The 17355-nt window shown below is 30.0% G+C and overlaps 1 protein-coding gene across 1 annotated transcript; it reads left to right on the top strand.

Moving 5' to 3' along the window:
* Positions 1–5504: 5504 nt before the first annotated feature.
* On the top strand, positions 5505–13869 carry LOC106679182 (INO80 complex subunit B). Its single transcript, XM_014418182.3, has 7 exons — positions 5505–5661; positions 5767–5911; positions 5986–6130; positions 7493–7625; positions 9451–9551; positions 10588–10757; positions 11928–13869. Exons 1-7 carry the CDS (start codon positions 5619–5621, stop codon positions 12088–12090), a joined length of 900 nt encoding a protein of 299 aa, XP_014273668.1. The 5' UTR covers positions 5505–5618; the 3' UTR covers positions 12091–13869.
* Positions 13870–17355: the final 3486 nt, after the last annotated feature.

The raw sequence follows: 17355 nt of genomic DNA, 5'->3' as shown, positions 1-17355 counted from the left end.
AAACTGCAAATGCAGATGAAAATAAGGGATTGAAATTTAGAGACTGTTTAACTTATTTATTTCTTTTAAACTAACTCTTAATTCCTGGAAGGGCAATATATTGGTTTGTGTGTTAGTCAAGTCAATTATATCATATAAGAACACCAATACAAGGTTGGGTATCATTTATAACATGATGTGCCTTATCTATGTTGTGATGCTTAGTGCATCAGTGGGTGAAATGGCGAGTACTGTGAAAAATGGTCTAATAAGGAGTTTCTTCAACTGGGGTTGTCTTCCTCTCCATATCCTGGAATCTGCCATGGTGGTAGTGGCCCCCAGGTTCTATCTTGTTTGCCATGGCCGATAATTAAACGTGATTATGCAGTCGCAGTGTCTTTGTGATCTTCCAGGGTACTCAGCAAAGGGTGGCACGAAAAAATAAGACCCCTGACCATGACTATATAAAACAAAAAGAACCACGTTAAAATCGCATATGTCAATCTGACATATGTGATACCTTTATTTTTGGAAGAAGATCCAGGTGGCGGTCAAGAAAGGTACAAAGATAGGAAAAAAACTATTAGTACCCAAATAGGCTACTAATAAATAGTTTTTTTACTTATATATAATTTAATTCCTTGTTTTAGACTGGTATGTTATCAGTTATAACTAAAAATATTCATATAGGCTTAAAATATTTATTCTCTTATAACCCCCTACATTTCTGCCATTTTCAAGAATATCTATTGATTAACATTTTCAATTGCATTGTAATTAAAAAACAAAAAAAGTATTGTTAATAAAGTGATTGATAAGGTTGTAATAGATAGTGTAAATTGAATAAAATTTGAATAAGTAAAAAAGGTTGATTAACTTATGATATATTTTGACTAAGGTAGAGTAGCCTTCAACTTTTAAATGACATTACTGTAATATTATAAATAAGGTAGAATAATTTATAATTTGGAATGTTTTCAAAAAATAATTTTTAATGATTAATTAGATTGTGATTGAATAGATATCCTGAAGAATGGCCGAAAGATAGGAGTTTAAGAAAATAAACATGTTGAGACTATATGGATATAACCCCTCTCTTCCACTATATATCCCATGTGAATCCTATGATGTACAGCTCTTTACATTTAATAAAGTTTTTTTTTAAATAATCAATTTTTTTTTTTATTAATACCTACCTCATTAAATATTGATTTAGTTATCGTTCTGTTCTAATGGAAGACCATTATGCCTAACAAAACATCAGATAATAAAACACAACATATTTATAATTCAAACATTAGGTACCCTCTTCTAACATTTAGGATATTAAAGATCCTCTTTTCCACTATATATCCCATGCAAATCTTATGCTGTACGAAGCTCATTAATTATTTTAGGTCTGTTCTAGTAATGTCTTCAGGTTCCGTTCTATCCTGTTCCAAATATTGCAGTCTTCACATTCACACAGAATATAGTATGCCTTTTCTTTGTCGTCCATACATAGACGACAGGTAAAATTCTCCACCAGCTTCATCTTCTTAAGATGATATTTTATGAGCAGTGGTCTGTGAGGAGTCCTGTTATCGTCCTCAATTCATTCCTAGGTTGAGATTAATATAAAATTTTGCCATTTCCCTTGATATTTCAATAAAGAGCGTGAACTGTTTCCTGCCTGGCTTCAATTTCATGTATGTTCCTTCTCTTTATGTTTCCAGGAGTCCACTACCTTCCTTATTGCACTATTCAATGATATAAGTTTAATTAATTATTTATTTTATCAGGTAAGCATTATTTATTTATTAAATTATAATTATATAGCATTAAATTAGTGTTTAATAAATTCTAAGCTAAAGTTAATCAGTCTATTACAGTTACTCAGTTTAGTTATAAAAGTATATATTTATTTCCAAAATTTGATTATTATTTCTCACATTTTGGCAGCTTTGTGAATATATATCAAAAATGAAGTACAGTTGAAAAAACATAAGGGACTGAACAAATTTATTTCTGATACCTAATATTTGTAATTTATAACCTTGGTATTTGAGTGAACCCAGGAAATTTTTGTTTTTTTAGAACCAAGGTGTTAATTCTTTTAACAGAATAAATGTACTTGAGTGACCAATCTTTTCTCTTTATGCTGGTCCTTATATACAAGGTTTATTTTTTTATAACTGATTTATATTGAAACTTGTTGAATATTTTTCTGAGGGGTATTGGACCTGGTAGATTTATATAAATAGCATCATGGTGAGGCATTCTCTGGATAATAAATTGATGTAGAGGTAGTCTAATGGGCAAATTGTTGTAGTAAAAAGTATTATTATTTGATTTTTAATTAATAATGTTAATCTTTAATTTAAATATAATCATCAATAAAACTGTTGATGGCAACACTGCTTCAGACCATGGGACAGCTAGGCTGTTCCTTTGTTTGGTCTGTTCAGTTGGAGCTTAATATAACACATACTCTTTGTTCTTTTGTTATAAAACCCTCCCTGATCCACAACACAAAATAATGAAGGAGAAACACATTTTGTTTGATTTAACCTAGCAGATTTGGGTTTGGGTGGGAGCCATTTTGAATAGTGGCTCTCCAGATTAGAGATGGGACCTTTCAAATTATTTTCTGAACTATTTTAATTTATAAACAACATACAAATTAAAAATAATTAATCTATTTGATATTTCAAAAATATTAAACATCAACAAAAAATTTAATATTTACACTAGGTACAATACTTTTCTTGATTTTTGATAGCAAAATCATGAATTACTTTTTCATATTGATATAAATTCATCAGTTTTTATCAATGATACAGCCCAATCGTTCTTGAAGCAGCCCTACATCTCAGTTCATTATTGATTCCTTTTAATCTATCAATTACTGGAGTTAAAGGGCCCATAGATTGCTGGGGCCTGACAGAGATGGGAAAAAATTAGCCATCGATGAAACTAATAGCTAACATTGTCATAGATACAATATTTATTAATTAATGGTTCATTCATGAGTAAGGGTCATATACATGATAATTTTAGCTATTAGTTTCATCTATAGCTAATTTTTTCCCATCCCTGGACACTGGGCTACTAGATGGCACTCACCTGATTTATTTATAGGAAAAGGTTTGTAATAAGAGATTCAGTGTCAAACTTCTCAGTTTATTGTTTCTATTTCTTCCTCTAAGATATCTGTCCTACTTATACATACTAGAAAAAAAAAACATTTTATATTATTTTACTTATTAGTTTTTTCTGAATACTGCAAGTGTTGCTACAACACTTTTTGTTAGGCCTCTTTTTGTTCAATTTTTCTTTCCATTACATTTAATAGAATAAAAACAATTAAACAATATCCGCAAATGTTCCCGGCCATCATTAGTTCCTGGTTTTAAAGATCAATAGCAATGATGTGTTAATTCTCCTCTGCTTCTTCACCACTTGTCTATTCTCCCAGGCTTGCTCTCTGCTCATTATATAATTAGTATTCATTCACCTTCATACCATCCTTGCAGTTTATCCAATATTTTCCTTTCCATCATATGTTAACCATCTTTTAAGAATTTTACAATGCCAGTTTTTCTCAGCCTTAATTATTATATGAGGAAGGAAAACTATCTAGAGATTTGACATTCTCCCATTATTAGCTTCCTTGGTTTAATGAAATATCTTATATAAACATTTTCTCAGTTTCTAAGAATTTTGTCCCCTTCTCAGTTTTTAACACCATAACAGGAATATTTTTGAAGAATTTTTTCATACAGTTTGTAATCACAGTGCATTTCCTGACAAGGAGAAACTCTTAAACTATTCTTCATTTCTTAAAGCGTTCACAGTGTATACAATATACGATTTTTGGTCTTATGATGAATTTGTAGATGTGATTTGCTGACTATGGAAATGCCTCTAATACGAAAATGGTATATCTCTACAAGGTTCAGTGCTTATATGTTAAAAAGAGCATTCCAGTTTCCATAAAATCCGATCTGAAAAAAAAATGATCTAAAGATTACCTGCTAAACGTTTTGTTTGAAATTCCAATATCCACTATTATTACTGCACAATAATGCTAATTGACATTAAAATGGTATTTTGTATTAATACTTGCATCTAAAGTATAACAAGGCTAATCACAACGGCAAGTTCTCCTTATTTTTAAGAAATATTAAATTCTGATAATTTCTTATATTATTTATACAATTTTAGAAATTGAACCTTTGTTTAATTTTCTCAATAATTGCTTCTATTTCTGTGTATGTGATTTTGTAGACGCTATGGCAGTTTTTGTATGATCGTGTCATACCAGTAACCCCACATTGTCCTTGTGGTTAAAGAAATAAAACTTAATCGGCTTCAGGGCTAAATGTTCTTTCAACTTAAGGAAAAGGAGGTAGATACTAGGTCCCATTTTAGGATTATAAAGAAGGTGTGTGATTATGTTGCATTGAAACAGTTGCAGAATAGCGAAATGTGAGTGAGAGCGTTGTGAAGAATGCTTTTAACCTTGCTGAACGCTACTTTTCTCAGGTTCTGAGTTCATCATAGTATACATCAACGTAAATTTTGGCCCCCGGAGTCATGAAGTTGGCCAACAATGCTCCCCTTTAAATTCAATGACAAAGTTGCCGTAACTATACCGCCATACTATGTTTGTCTAAAACTTCGCAATTAGAGGGAAGAGGAATGCCGCACTTGCTTGGTTGTTTTTGGTTTCAGGATTGTAGTCGAAAAACTAGGTGTTGACACTCTTGACAACAGAGTTTAAAAAACATAAAAGATGAGATCCAACGCGTTCTCAAAGATATGGTGGCATCGGATTGACTTAGCCATACAAAATTGGCTCGGCGTCATCAAAATACAAAAACCGAAGTGGGATTTTGTAGAGAAATAGACAAATATTCAACCTTTAAGGTGGTGTAAATATTATAGAAATTAAACGGAATTTAATTACCCTTGTAAATTACATGGGAGAAAACTGTACTACATGGTTCTGGGTGTGTTCAATAACATGAAGGCTACACCTACTCGGGTTTGAATTTTGACCGCTTAATATTTTTGAGAAGCTATGAGAGCATTGTACACCAACCTTTTTATTTGTCTTTTAAAATATTAAAATTAGTTCAATCTGATTCATTTAAATTTTAAGATCATTTCCAAGTTTCCTTTTCTTTATTGAGTTTATTTTCAAATATATGAGTGAATGTAAACTTTTATTTACAACTATTTGTATATTAAAAATGCCCAAGTTTGATAGACATTTAAAATCTAGGAAAACTTATATTTACCTACTCTTATCAAAAATGTTTGGTCCCTGATCTTTTACGAAATATTTATAAGAGTTAATCGTGTATAGAGATATAACTACTTGCATAGAATGTTGTGGATTAAAAATAATTATAATCTAAAAGGATAATAATAATTAGGAGATAAATTTTATTTGTTAGTGGAATTTTGAACTCTTTGCTTCTTTTGAGCAAACTATCTGAAGCCTCGCAGAACTTTATATTCCTCTTTGTTATGTTTTTGAAACCTGTCATATATTACCTCCAGTTTATTATTTAAAATATTTAATTCGCATTTAAACAGAATTATTTATTGCTAATCTTCTAGTGAAATTGCTTTTGAATATAATTCTTTGCATGGGAAAGAGAAAAGAAATGGATGATACATCATCTGCTCCTGGTAATACAAATGTTTTTAAAAAAAAAAAAACCTGTGAAATTTAAAAGAAAAAAGGTCAAACATTTTCATATGATGGTATATTCATTGTCTTTGTTTTTTTTAAAGGGTCATTAGCTGATGATATACCTAAAAAACATAAAAAACACAAACATAAAAAGCACAAAAAAAAGCGGACTGACTCGGATGCTTCTGGTGATTCCAGCAAGGCTAAAATTCCAGTAATGAATACAAATGAGAATCCATTAGAAAGGTAAGGTAACTTTTTTATCAGTTAGAAAGATGAACTATATCGTGGACTATGTTTATACTCAATATTCTTTAAAGCCCAATGAAAACACCTGATCAGAAAAATCCTGAAACACCAAAATCAAGTTCCAAAAAGAAAAAGAGCAAGGGAGGGAAAGAAAGTGGCACATCGAGTGATGAAGAACGATGGCTTGATGCGATACAGTCAGGAAAATTGGAAGAAGTGAGTTCTGAACTATTGTATTTATAATCAAACCTATGTTCCTCTTTAAAACCCTTTATTATTGTTCAAATTATATATATTTACTTTTAATTACAAGTTATAAAACTTTTACTTGTATCTAATTTGATTAATTTTATTCTTGAAATATTTTTTCCAATGTTTTAAGGTTTCTTTTTCATCAATTGAAATTTATGAGGTGAACATTAATTCAAATATAGCTTTGAACCATTAGATGTTTAATTGGATTAAAATAACAAGATCTTGTTCTACTTATGATCTCTGGTTATTGTTTTTATAATTATTTTTCAATTTTTTATAATTAAGGCATGTATTATAACAGAATATTACTTCAGTTATAATTGAACTTCTCATCAGCATTGTCAATACATAATAATCACTAACCCAAACAGCAAATTTTTCTATTGTAGAGGCTTTAAAGTTGTGGAATACTCAGTATCCGTCTATGAAACGGGATGTTCCTCCAGATGGTGTAATGAAGTCATATTTCCACCAAAAGGTTAACATCACATTTATTTCAACCATTACAGTAGCAACATTTTGGTTTCTATGCCATCCTCTAGCATTTTAATTATATTTCAGATCAAGTCAATTGCATCAAATATAATATTTTCATGAAAGGAAGATGGTTCATGTGCAGTCAAGAAACAACTTGATTTATACAAAAACTATTTAATAAGATCCTCACTTTACAGGGGTTCATCAAGGCTAAAAACAAAAATTCATAAACTAAAAATGTTGTTAACGGAGTATAAGATAACATGAAATATAAAGTAAACTGTGGTATAAATATGGCAAAAATTATATAAAAATGAGCAAAGAAAATAGAAATAAGATATAAATAAAAAAAAATACAATAATAAACATAGAAGTAACTGGAGGAGATAACAAATAGAATAATAGATATAAGGAAAATAAAAAAAACAAAAATAGTAAGACTAAAAGATTGAAAATTAAGGAAATAAAGCAAGAGAAAATATATCAATTATTAAAATGAAGGTTGAGAAAAAGAAAGCACAGACAAGACACCCACCTTATATCCAGAAATTAAATGAAGGCGAAGAAGTGGGGGAAAATTTCCATTAAAAAACAAATGAAATATGGTTGTATATAAAAGTGTATATTTAATATAATTGACATGATATGAAATATAATTGAAGTACCTAAGGATAGCATTCAAGCTGAAAACAATGCTCTCTTTGAAAAGTGTTGTTTATATTTGTGAAGTGTTTATATTGTTACGGCGTATAATTATATATTAGTATTCCTACAGCCAAAATTCTATTATATTAGAATCAATTTTTTTTTTCTTTTGACGTAATTTATGTTTATTACTTTTACCAGGTTGACGATGAATTGAAAAAGATAAAACCGAAAGATCCTAAATTGATGACGGCGAGACAGAGAGCCATGCTTGAGAGGAAAGGAGATGCTGTCCCAGATCCTGCTGCCGAGCAGCTCCTCTCACTTCCTACAGGTTTGATAATTGATTTTTAAATTTAAAAATAATTATTTCTAATGCAGTAAATAAAGTTATACAACTCCTGGAACATTATAGCTGCATATTGTAAATATAATTAAATTATTTAAATTATCATTATCAGATTATTCAAATCAAACTTTATTACAACAAAACTACATAAAATTATAGAATTTTAGAGGATCATAGTAGAAAAATATAATTAACCTTTAGCTGATGAATTAGAGTGTAATGAAATCCTATCTTTTAATTCATTCAATTAAAAATTAACCCAAGTCCATAACCTTGTACAATGTATTTTAACTCACTTTTAATGGTTTCCATACAAAAAGGTTTTTTATAATAATAGTAATATTTTTCAGTATATGATGACTCAAATCAATGACAAATAATTGTATTCACTTTTTTTTTTTTTTTTTTTTACATTTTCATGGGACTCCTTTACAAACTCCTTAAATTCCTACCTCCGACATACTTTCTCATTATCCTTTCCTTTCTCACTGATGGATTATTTAAAGTAAACCACAATGGTTCCTATTCATCCTTCTTCTCACAGTCTGCTGGACTACATCTGGTCAAACGACTAACTTGGAATCCTCACACAAAACTGAAAAGACAGAAAACTTGATTCTAACTATTACAGCAATTACTTGACAAACAATATAAACTTTCAATCCATTACAAAAGATTGATTTACATGACTATAATAAGACTATCTGGAGATATGAAATTGAGCTTTGGCACTCCACTAAATCTTCAAATTCCTCTTTTATCCAATCCTTATAATCCAAAATCACAAAAACATTTTCATAATTTTACTATAATAATTAACTTAATGTGGCTCAACTACTCTTAGAAAGTCTGGGCTGTCTGTCATGAAAATCTGTTGGCTGACGCAGGCCTTCAGTTCGAAGCATCCAAAATGGATCTCGCATTTGCAAACACATCATCTGTCCATTATAACTGGTATCTTCCCAATCTTCTAGTCAAATATATATTTTGGCTCATCTGCCCAAGATCTGAGGTTTCTGGTTAGATGTCATTTTTACAATATGGCCATCCCTCCGGAAATATTGATTACTCAGTAAGGGTTCTTCTTCAGTTACATTAACTCTGATAAGTGATTGAGCATTCTCCTTGTCTCAATATTTTTCTTAAAATACGCTGTTATAATTGAAGGACAATGGTTACTTGTGTCCAACATTCTGAGGCCTTGGCTAGCATGGGTCCGATCAGTGTGATAGTTTAGATTTGTTGACCCGGAGATTGCTCTGGTTTTTAAATGCTTCTGAAGACCAAAGTAGCCTTCGGTGGCTGCCAGGAGTCTTTTCTGACTGATATAAATCTCTGTATTTATATCATTGTTAGAGTTCACCTGGCAGCCTGGGCATACGAACTCTTCAACCCTCACGAAGACATTTTTCCCAATCTTTAACTGGATAGCTCCTTGAGGTCTGCAATTATGCATTTGTTTTTTCCCCTCATTCGCTTCAAGTCTCACTTCAGCTTCGTCACTTTGAAACCCAAGAAATGTCTTGAGTATATCTGAAAAAGTGTTTTCCTACAATATCCACATCATCTGTGAAGGCCAGAATGGAAAAAAAAGAATATTTTTTTATTTAATATATACATAAACAGATAAATAAAAAAAAAAAAAAAAATTAAGATGAGCAAGTATCATCTTGGCACAGTTTTTACACAATTGAACTGATGTTCATAAATGCTTGACTGGCAGTGGATATACATCATGTCAGAACATTTTGTTATATTTATTATTTTACTGGCTAATTAATTTAACTATTTTTTAAAATGAAAATTTCAGGTTACCGTGAAAAAGTAATGACCCCGGAAATGATAAAGAAAGCTGCTCTCAAGTCACAAAAAAGGAAGCAGTTGATGGATGAGAAGAGGGAAAAAGATAAGGTGACTTTTTAATTAGAATAATTTCAAGTTTTTATTTATTATTAATACACTCTCCATGGTAGGCACTAAGTTGCCTTACAACAATTATTATAAAATGATTAAATTAGATTAGATAGAAAACAGGCAAAAACAATATCAGAAGAACCCCATCGGGCAGTTCTATAAAAATTTATTTCCTCCTATTATTCTATTCGTTCTCACAAGCAAACATATGGAAAGGCATCATCAAAACTTATAGACTTAACACAAATCATAAAATTAAGATGAGCAATAGTGGTAAAGAGACTCTTAAACATATTATACTTGAATATCCAGCATACAAAAAACAGCGAGAAATATTGTTCAAAGATCTAGATAAAAATCAAAATATTATTTATAATAAATATAAGAAGATGGTCAGGGTTGCGGTCAAAAAACAACAAATAGTTTTGAACTATTTAATGACTCACTTTTTGTCCCACTTTGCAGGCCTTCATCAGGGCTGTTCAAAGCGATAGGTTAATTCTATAGGTTGGTTTAACCTATCGCTTTGAAGCCCTGCAAAGTGGGGTGAAACTTCGGACATTAAATAGTTGAAAACTATTAGTTCTTTTTTTATCGCAACCCTGACTATCTTCTTATATTTAAGTTTTACGATCAACTACATATATATAATAATTTATAATAGGACATTAAAAGTTACAGGCTCTGCAGAAATATGTTACATCCATAAATATTTGAATAATATATATAAACAGAAATGTATAACAGATATAGTTATGGTATAGTATATTAGTAAATCAGATATATTTAACTTAATAAATAATAGCAGTAACAAAAGGCAAACTGTCCTACAGAAATTTCGTAGAATATAATTAATTAATACTTGGCTGTATGAAATAAACCAATGCCACTGACTCTGGGAAAAATAAAAATAAACAGTTAGTTTAGGTCATAAAGAAGCTTTTTACCTTCAAGAATTGTTTTGTTAATATACTAACAATTTATTTTAGTGTTATATTCATGTTATTTATGTGTTATTATCTTTGTTCAATAGAAACGCACAATGGAAAGGCTTTTAAGAAAGCAAGATAATAAGCAATCTAAGCAAGCTGTCAAGAAGGCAGTAAAGAGAAGCGGCCTGTCGATTTGCTATCGCAATAATCAAGAAGGGATTACTATAACGTTACCTCCTGGAATGGAATTTCCCCTGAAGTCGCAGACTCAGTTAGTTATTATTTTTTTTTTTTTTATAGTTGTACATATCATTAATATGAAAGTTTGGTGTATATACTACAAGCCAAAAAAGCGACCACTCTGAAAGTTTCCTGCTACCCTTAACCTTTAAAATGCTCCAATCTGAACTATACAGGATGTTACAGGGTTAAATGTCCGAACAGAAAATCTGAACTAAGGATCTCAAAACGAGAAAAAAGTTCCCTCTGGAGGTATATCCATTAACACTTTATTTAGAAGATATTCACATCGAATGATTTACAATATTCTTGTTTCAGAAATTAAAAAAAAAAATTCCTCAGGATATTAAGTGCTTTATTTTCTATTGTTCCATTTTGTGTTTGATTGTTATGTCCGATCCTCATTTCTTCTTCCTTCATTGCTTTGTGTTTATTGATTTTATTCCCTCCTGTTAATCTCTTGTATTATTTATAATTTATTTAATACTTTAAAATATATTTATTTTTATTCAGACCAGTTTTTAAGAACTCTCAGAATAAATATTTTTTCTTTTAAAATAATTTTTTCATATTATTGTTGACATTATATAAAAAGAAAAACTAAGTCTAAAATATATTCAGATCTTAAGGACTCTATTCCTTTTTTACATTGATGTCTTACTGTATTTCCAATTGCAATTTCTCTTTCATTGGTGAAACCAAAAACCTTCTAGAATACCGTAACATCCAACATAAATATTCTGTCTCCTACCATAATTCTTCTGCCTCAAAATTTTCAGAACACTCCTTATCTTTAAACCATTCCTTTGATATTAATAAAACTTCTATATTTACTACATTCCATGACATATGATTTGTCTCTGAAAGCTTTTATATCCAATTAGAAGGTTCTTCTGTTAATTTAATAATCTACAAACAGAACTTATTCCCTAGCATATTAACAATTACTTAATTTATCTAAACAGTATTAATGCTATATTTTATAATTATTTTTTAGCATTGTGCTTTTATTTGTGTTCTTTGTATGTATATTTTGCTTTACCTTACATGTTTTATGTCCTTTTTCCTATTTTAATAATGTAACTTGTAAACATATTCTTGACTTTTAACCATTAGCTCCTTTTCACATACCACTGAAATTGTGCTTGAGACCTATTAAATCATTATTTAGAATAATAATTATTGTTTTTTTTTGTTTTAGAACATCTCCTCCACCTGTCATCAGATGTTCCATGAAAGGGTGCAAGAACCCCAAGAAGTATTCCTGTTCGAAGACCAATGTTCCTCTATGCAGCCTCGAATGTTACAAGAAAAACTTGGGGAGTGGTACTCAAGTTTCTGTTGCGATGACCAGAGCGTGTTAGATCTCGAGACTTACCTGTCCCTAGTTGTCTTAAGAAATTTGTAACTGATAATTATTATAATTGAATTTGATTCTTGTAAATATTTATGTATATTTATGTGTATTTATATAATGTTTATTACTGTTTTATATTTAATTAATTTTTTTTCTGAATGAATCATTGAATTTATGTAAATTTTGTGGTAAATTAAAAACATTTTCTAAATATTTTTCATTGTTTTTAATATTAAAATATTCAGGATGTTTCTGGGTGAAGTGTCCAAATCGAAAATATGAGTGTTAAAGCTCGGGGGCATCGGAGTGTGTTCGGTTCAACGAGACCCCGAGAGCAAATAAGTTTTTTATACGATAAACAAATACTTACGGGCTCTGAATGTTCCAATGCCCTGAAATTGAATATGAGTCCCAGATATCAGCGGACAGGATAGAGAAGTTGGCAAATGCAACAGAGAGCCGGAAACACCAGCACATGTGCTGGGGAAATGCTCCCTCCTCATAATACACTGAAATCATAGAGTGAAATACAAATTAATGAAACTCCTAAAATAAAGAGAATTTGCCTGCTTTGACGAGGTCTACTGCGTAGATACAGATGGGTCCACATGATATGCGGATATTGCTGCTTTTCCTAAGAAGGGGAAGTCGGCAATTATTTTGGATCCCACCGTGAGTTATGCCACTCTTCACATTAAATATTAAAATTGGAGAACTGTCTCAATTGACAGCAGAACTTCATTCTTATCAGCCCTGCAAAATGGGCCAAAACGTTGGTTTACAATAAATAGTTTTTGTTACTATTTTGATACCTTTATTGACTGCAACCCCGGACTATCTTCTTCCAATCTACTTCGTAGGGTCAACTATCTTCTTCCAATATAAATATTAAAACTTTTAATTGCAAATCAATTTAACATTATTATCACCATGATACTTTTTAAAAAATAGGACTTATATTCAGTTTGGAATATTTTTATTTATTTTATTTTTTTCCTATGCCACAGAAAGTGGGCTATTATGCCATTTTCCCTTTCGCAGTCCAATACAATTTTACTTTTCCTCTTAGTTGGTCTGCATCCTGCTGAATATCTTCTAGACCAATACATGTTAAAAGATGGTCTCCATCCATGTCTCCCATGTTGCATAGAGGACATTTCGGTGAATCTATGATGCCAATTCGATGGAGCTATTTTTGGAGCAGATCATATCCTGTTACTAGGAGAAACAAGCCACTCCCTCAGCTCTGCTAATATATATTATATTGTATTATTTAATTTATAATATTTAATCAATAATAAGGTTAGGAAAAATAAAAATACTGACTAGGAAATTTGGCTTAATCTCAAAATATTTTAGATTTGTAAATGGTTATAAATTAGTAAAGTGAATGTACATATAGTTGAATATTAAATCATTTGTAAGTATGAGCAGAAGACGGTTGGGGTTGCAGTCAGAAAATAACACAAATAAGTTGAAAAAACTTATTTATGTTATTTCCTGACCGAACCCCTATCCATCTTCTCTTCATATATATAATCCACGTTCAATTATCTTCTCATCATTATTTGTATGTAAATATGTAAAAAATATTAAAATACAATGTAAAATTTGTTGATTGTAAATCTATGTTAATTGTAAAACTGTTGATTACAAATATTTTTATTTAAGAACTTGATGCTGGGCAGAAGAGCCTGAAATGTTGTTCAGATAACATAATGAATAAAGAAGTAATAAATAGGGTATAAATTCCTGAAAAGAAAAAGAATAAAGTTATTTTACTCCACTTTTTTATTACTTTCAAATGAGAACTATATACAGTCAAGAGTCAAAATTGTTGTCTCCGCCAATCACAGTTAAGGGAAATAAAAAATGGTGGCTTTTCCAGAAGATAGAAATAATTCATTTTTGATAGTTTATTTTAGTAAAATAAAAATTGAGTGTTGTTTCCTTTCAGAAAATTATTCAGTTTTAACATAGACTCTACAAGCAGTATGGTGAATATCATTAAAAAGTAAATTTTGAAGTATTTAAGATGTGCGAACCCTTAAGTTGATTTTATTCCAGAGAAACCTAAAATGATCGCTCATTTATTTCATTCGGAGCCCCAAATCCTTAAAATTACATTGAACATTTTTTTTTTTTTTTTTAACACGAAATGCCTTATAGACCATGCGAATATCATTTCTACCCAACTTTCCCCACACATTCTCCTCCTTTCCTTTCTTCCCACCTCTTCTTCTTTCTTTCAGATTGCACTCTTCTTTCTTCCTCACTCTATACTCTCCCCCTTCTCACACCTTTGGCACCCATAACGACCTTTATCATTCTTCATTTTTCCCTATATTCATCTCTATTGAGGCAGTCTCGACTTAAGATTCCTAATTTTCCCATTTCTTTCTTTATCTCCTTAATGTCCCCCTCTCCTTTATGTTCCCACATTTTCCCAAAGATCTCCCTATTAATTCTGCTCGGATTCATCCTGATCATATGACGGAAGAAACACAGCTTCCTTAACCTAATGTCCAATTCCAGGTCATCCATTTCTCTGTATAATTCTTTGGTAGGCCTCAGCCTATATCCCTCCGGTATCTTTACTGGCCTATAAATACTCCTCAAGATCTTCCTCTCTATTCCCAAAAGTTTTCTTAAGCTAGGAAGAGAAGCGGTCTCCAACAACTGTGTTATTTTTGCTCTTATTGACAGACCCTTTTTACAGTATAGGCTACTGGTGGCATTTTCAACCAATAACTCCTTCACTTCTTCATCCAGCAATATATAGAACAGTACTGGGGACAGATAATCATTGAACATTATTTGAAAATTTTTTTTTTCAATTTTGAATTAATAATTAGCTGCCATTTTTTATTCCCTCTATGGTTGGCAGATTCATCAATTTTGACCAATAATTATATATAATTTTCATCACTGGATAAGCTGGTCATCTGTGTCTCTTGAATTCCAAGTAGATTGACTAATTTCTTGTTCAGCTATGCATTCAACCCTGTTAAAAAAAACAAAACTCTTATATCCCCTTAGCTTTCGGGTCATCAATTATAATTTTATTTATTCAGAAAGGTATATCCTATATAGTGAAAGCAGATGACAACATCTATGTCAGTGCTAAAATAACATACAGAAATGATGAACATAAATGAAATTTCAATTAGTTACAATCTTGATTATTAGGGCGCTGTCGTGGCTGCTACGATTTATAAGCTAGGATAGGACAATATGAATTAATTTATAGTGATAAAAATAATCATTTAATTTAAAAAAAAATCAAATTACTAAATGAAAATAAAGTAAAATTAAAAAATAATTGAAAGAACTTAAAAAGTGAATAATAATGTAAATTTACAATTAATAATAATGAGCTAATGAATTTGTAATAAGTATGGAGTGAACTTGAAAAATAAAATATATAATAAATATAATATTGTACAACATACAATAATAAGTACAATACTAATAGACCCGGCAATGCTTTGCTATTTTTATATTTTAGGATGTATATAATTAATTGAACATTATTGAAACCTTAATATCAATTAATATATAGATCGGTAGAATAGTAGAAAAGATAAGATAGTAGCCATAGTAACAGAATTAACTTCAACATGACTCAACTAATCTATACCAAACTTGGCTGTGGTTTATTGCTCTATAAACTGAACCAAAGGGTACAAACCATATCTAAATAAACAAATTACAACTGGAGACATAAAATAAAATGTTTGAAATGGTTTTCTTTATTTGAAACTAATATTTCGCCTTTATAAGGGCATTAAATTTAAAGTAATGCTCCAAATAAATCAAGATGAAAAATTTCTAATTTTTAATTTCTTTGAAAATGGTATTTGAGGGTTTCAGATGACAAAAACAAATATGATTTGTTTATTCCTAAAAAAATTTTGTTGACCTTTACTAAAATCCTCATTATGTTTTCTTGAATTTTTAGTGAATAAAAATCGTTTAATAGAATCAGTAATATGTTTTCTTATTCTTCAGAAAGAGACAAATCGATTGGCATATAATGACCATGAAAAAATGTATACATTTTTGAGCTATGTGCCAAAAATTCTTATTTTTGTTAATAATTTTTTTTACCGAAAAAAATGGGCAAGGCTATAATCTTCTTGAGAAAATCATGAACATTTAGCAAAAAGCTCTGTCATAATGGGATGAACGGTAAGCCAGTGCATAAAGTACGAACACAAAAATATTTATTTTTATATATTAGATATGTAATATAAATAATACTTTTATTAGGAATTAAAACTAAATATACACAGGAGAATTAAAACTGAAGAGCAACTAAAGTATACAATGAAACAAAATGATATACTATATAAACTTAATCAGTTTCTTTAAGATATGCTCACAATATCATTTAATAGTTAGAATGATTTCCAACAATTAGGTATTTTTGAATTGTCATTTTTCTCAACGAGCGCGGACTCATTTGATATCGCCTGTATTCATCATGACTTGTCAGATTTGATGCTATTTCATTGTTTAGAATTGAATCGTTTAATGATTTTCTTTAAGAAACTCTCATAAGTGATCACATGATCGTGTTCTTGAATTGTTTGCACAACAATGTGTGTATGCAAACGAACACGTGTTATTTGAAGAGATATTTCTGGGCCACTAAAAACCTTTACGACTTCAAGTGATAAAATCCCTCTTTCGAACGAGTAAATTTTAACTATCGTAATTTTGTTTGAAAATCATATGAACTATATGTGAAAAACATCTACCGATTTTTAGTTCTGGCGTATATTCAAATATTAGTTTCTTTAATAGCCAACGTTTTGGTTTTCTTCGATGTTAAAGTTTATTATTATATTATCTAAAGCGTAGTTTTTTTGTATTACTATCGATTTAAAGCTAGATCGATCATGTATCGATTTATTTGAACTTTTTTTATTTTTCTCGATATTAAGATCTATAATTAGGTTATTGGTTTTGTACTTTTTGAAATAACAATCGATTTTAAGCTGGTGCGTTTGCGTATCGATTTATTTGAACTTTTTTTTATTTTTCTAGATATTAAGATCTATAATTATGTTATCTGTTTTTTTTTTAATTACAATGAATTTTAAGCGCGTGCGGTCGCTTATCTATTTATTTGATATTTTTTTTATTTTTCGATATTAAGGTCTATAATTAGGTTATTCGTTTTGTACTTTTTGAAATGACACGTTAGATTTTAAGTTCACGTATCGATTTATTTTTCTCGATATTAAGATTAATTAGGTTATCTGTT

This window comes from Halyomorpha halys, unplaced genomic scaffold (assembly GCF_000696795.3).
Source record: "Halyomorpha halys isolate HHAL.00 unplaced genomic scaffold, Hhal_1.1 Scaffold183.1, whole genome shotgun sequence".
In the NCBI taxonomy this organism is placed as follows: domain Eukaryota; kingdom Metazoa; phylum Arthropoda; class Insecta; order Hemiptera; family Pentatomidae; genus Halyomorpha; species Halyomorpha halys.
This window is presented reverse-complemented; position numbering and strand designations above follow the sequence as displayed.

Coding starts and splice junctions, on each gene's coding strand:
- LOC106679182 (XM_014418182.3), top strand. CDS start 5,619: ATGGGAAAGAGAAAAGAAATGGATGATACATCATCTGCTCCTG. Junction 5,662..5,766: donor TGATACATCATCTGCTCCTG/GTAATACAAATG, acceptor TTTTTTTTAAAG/GGTCATTAGCTGATGATATA. Junction 9,552..10,587: donor AGAAGAGGGAAAAAGATAAG/GTGACTTTTTAA, acceptor TTTGTTCAATAG/AAACGCACAATGGAAAGGCT.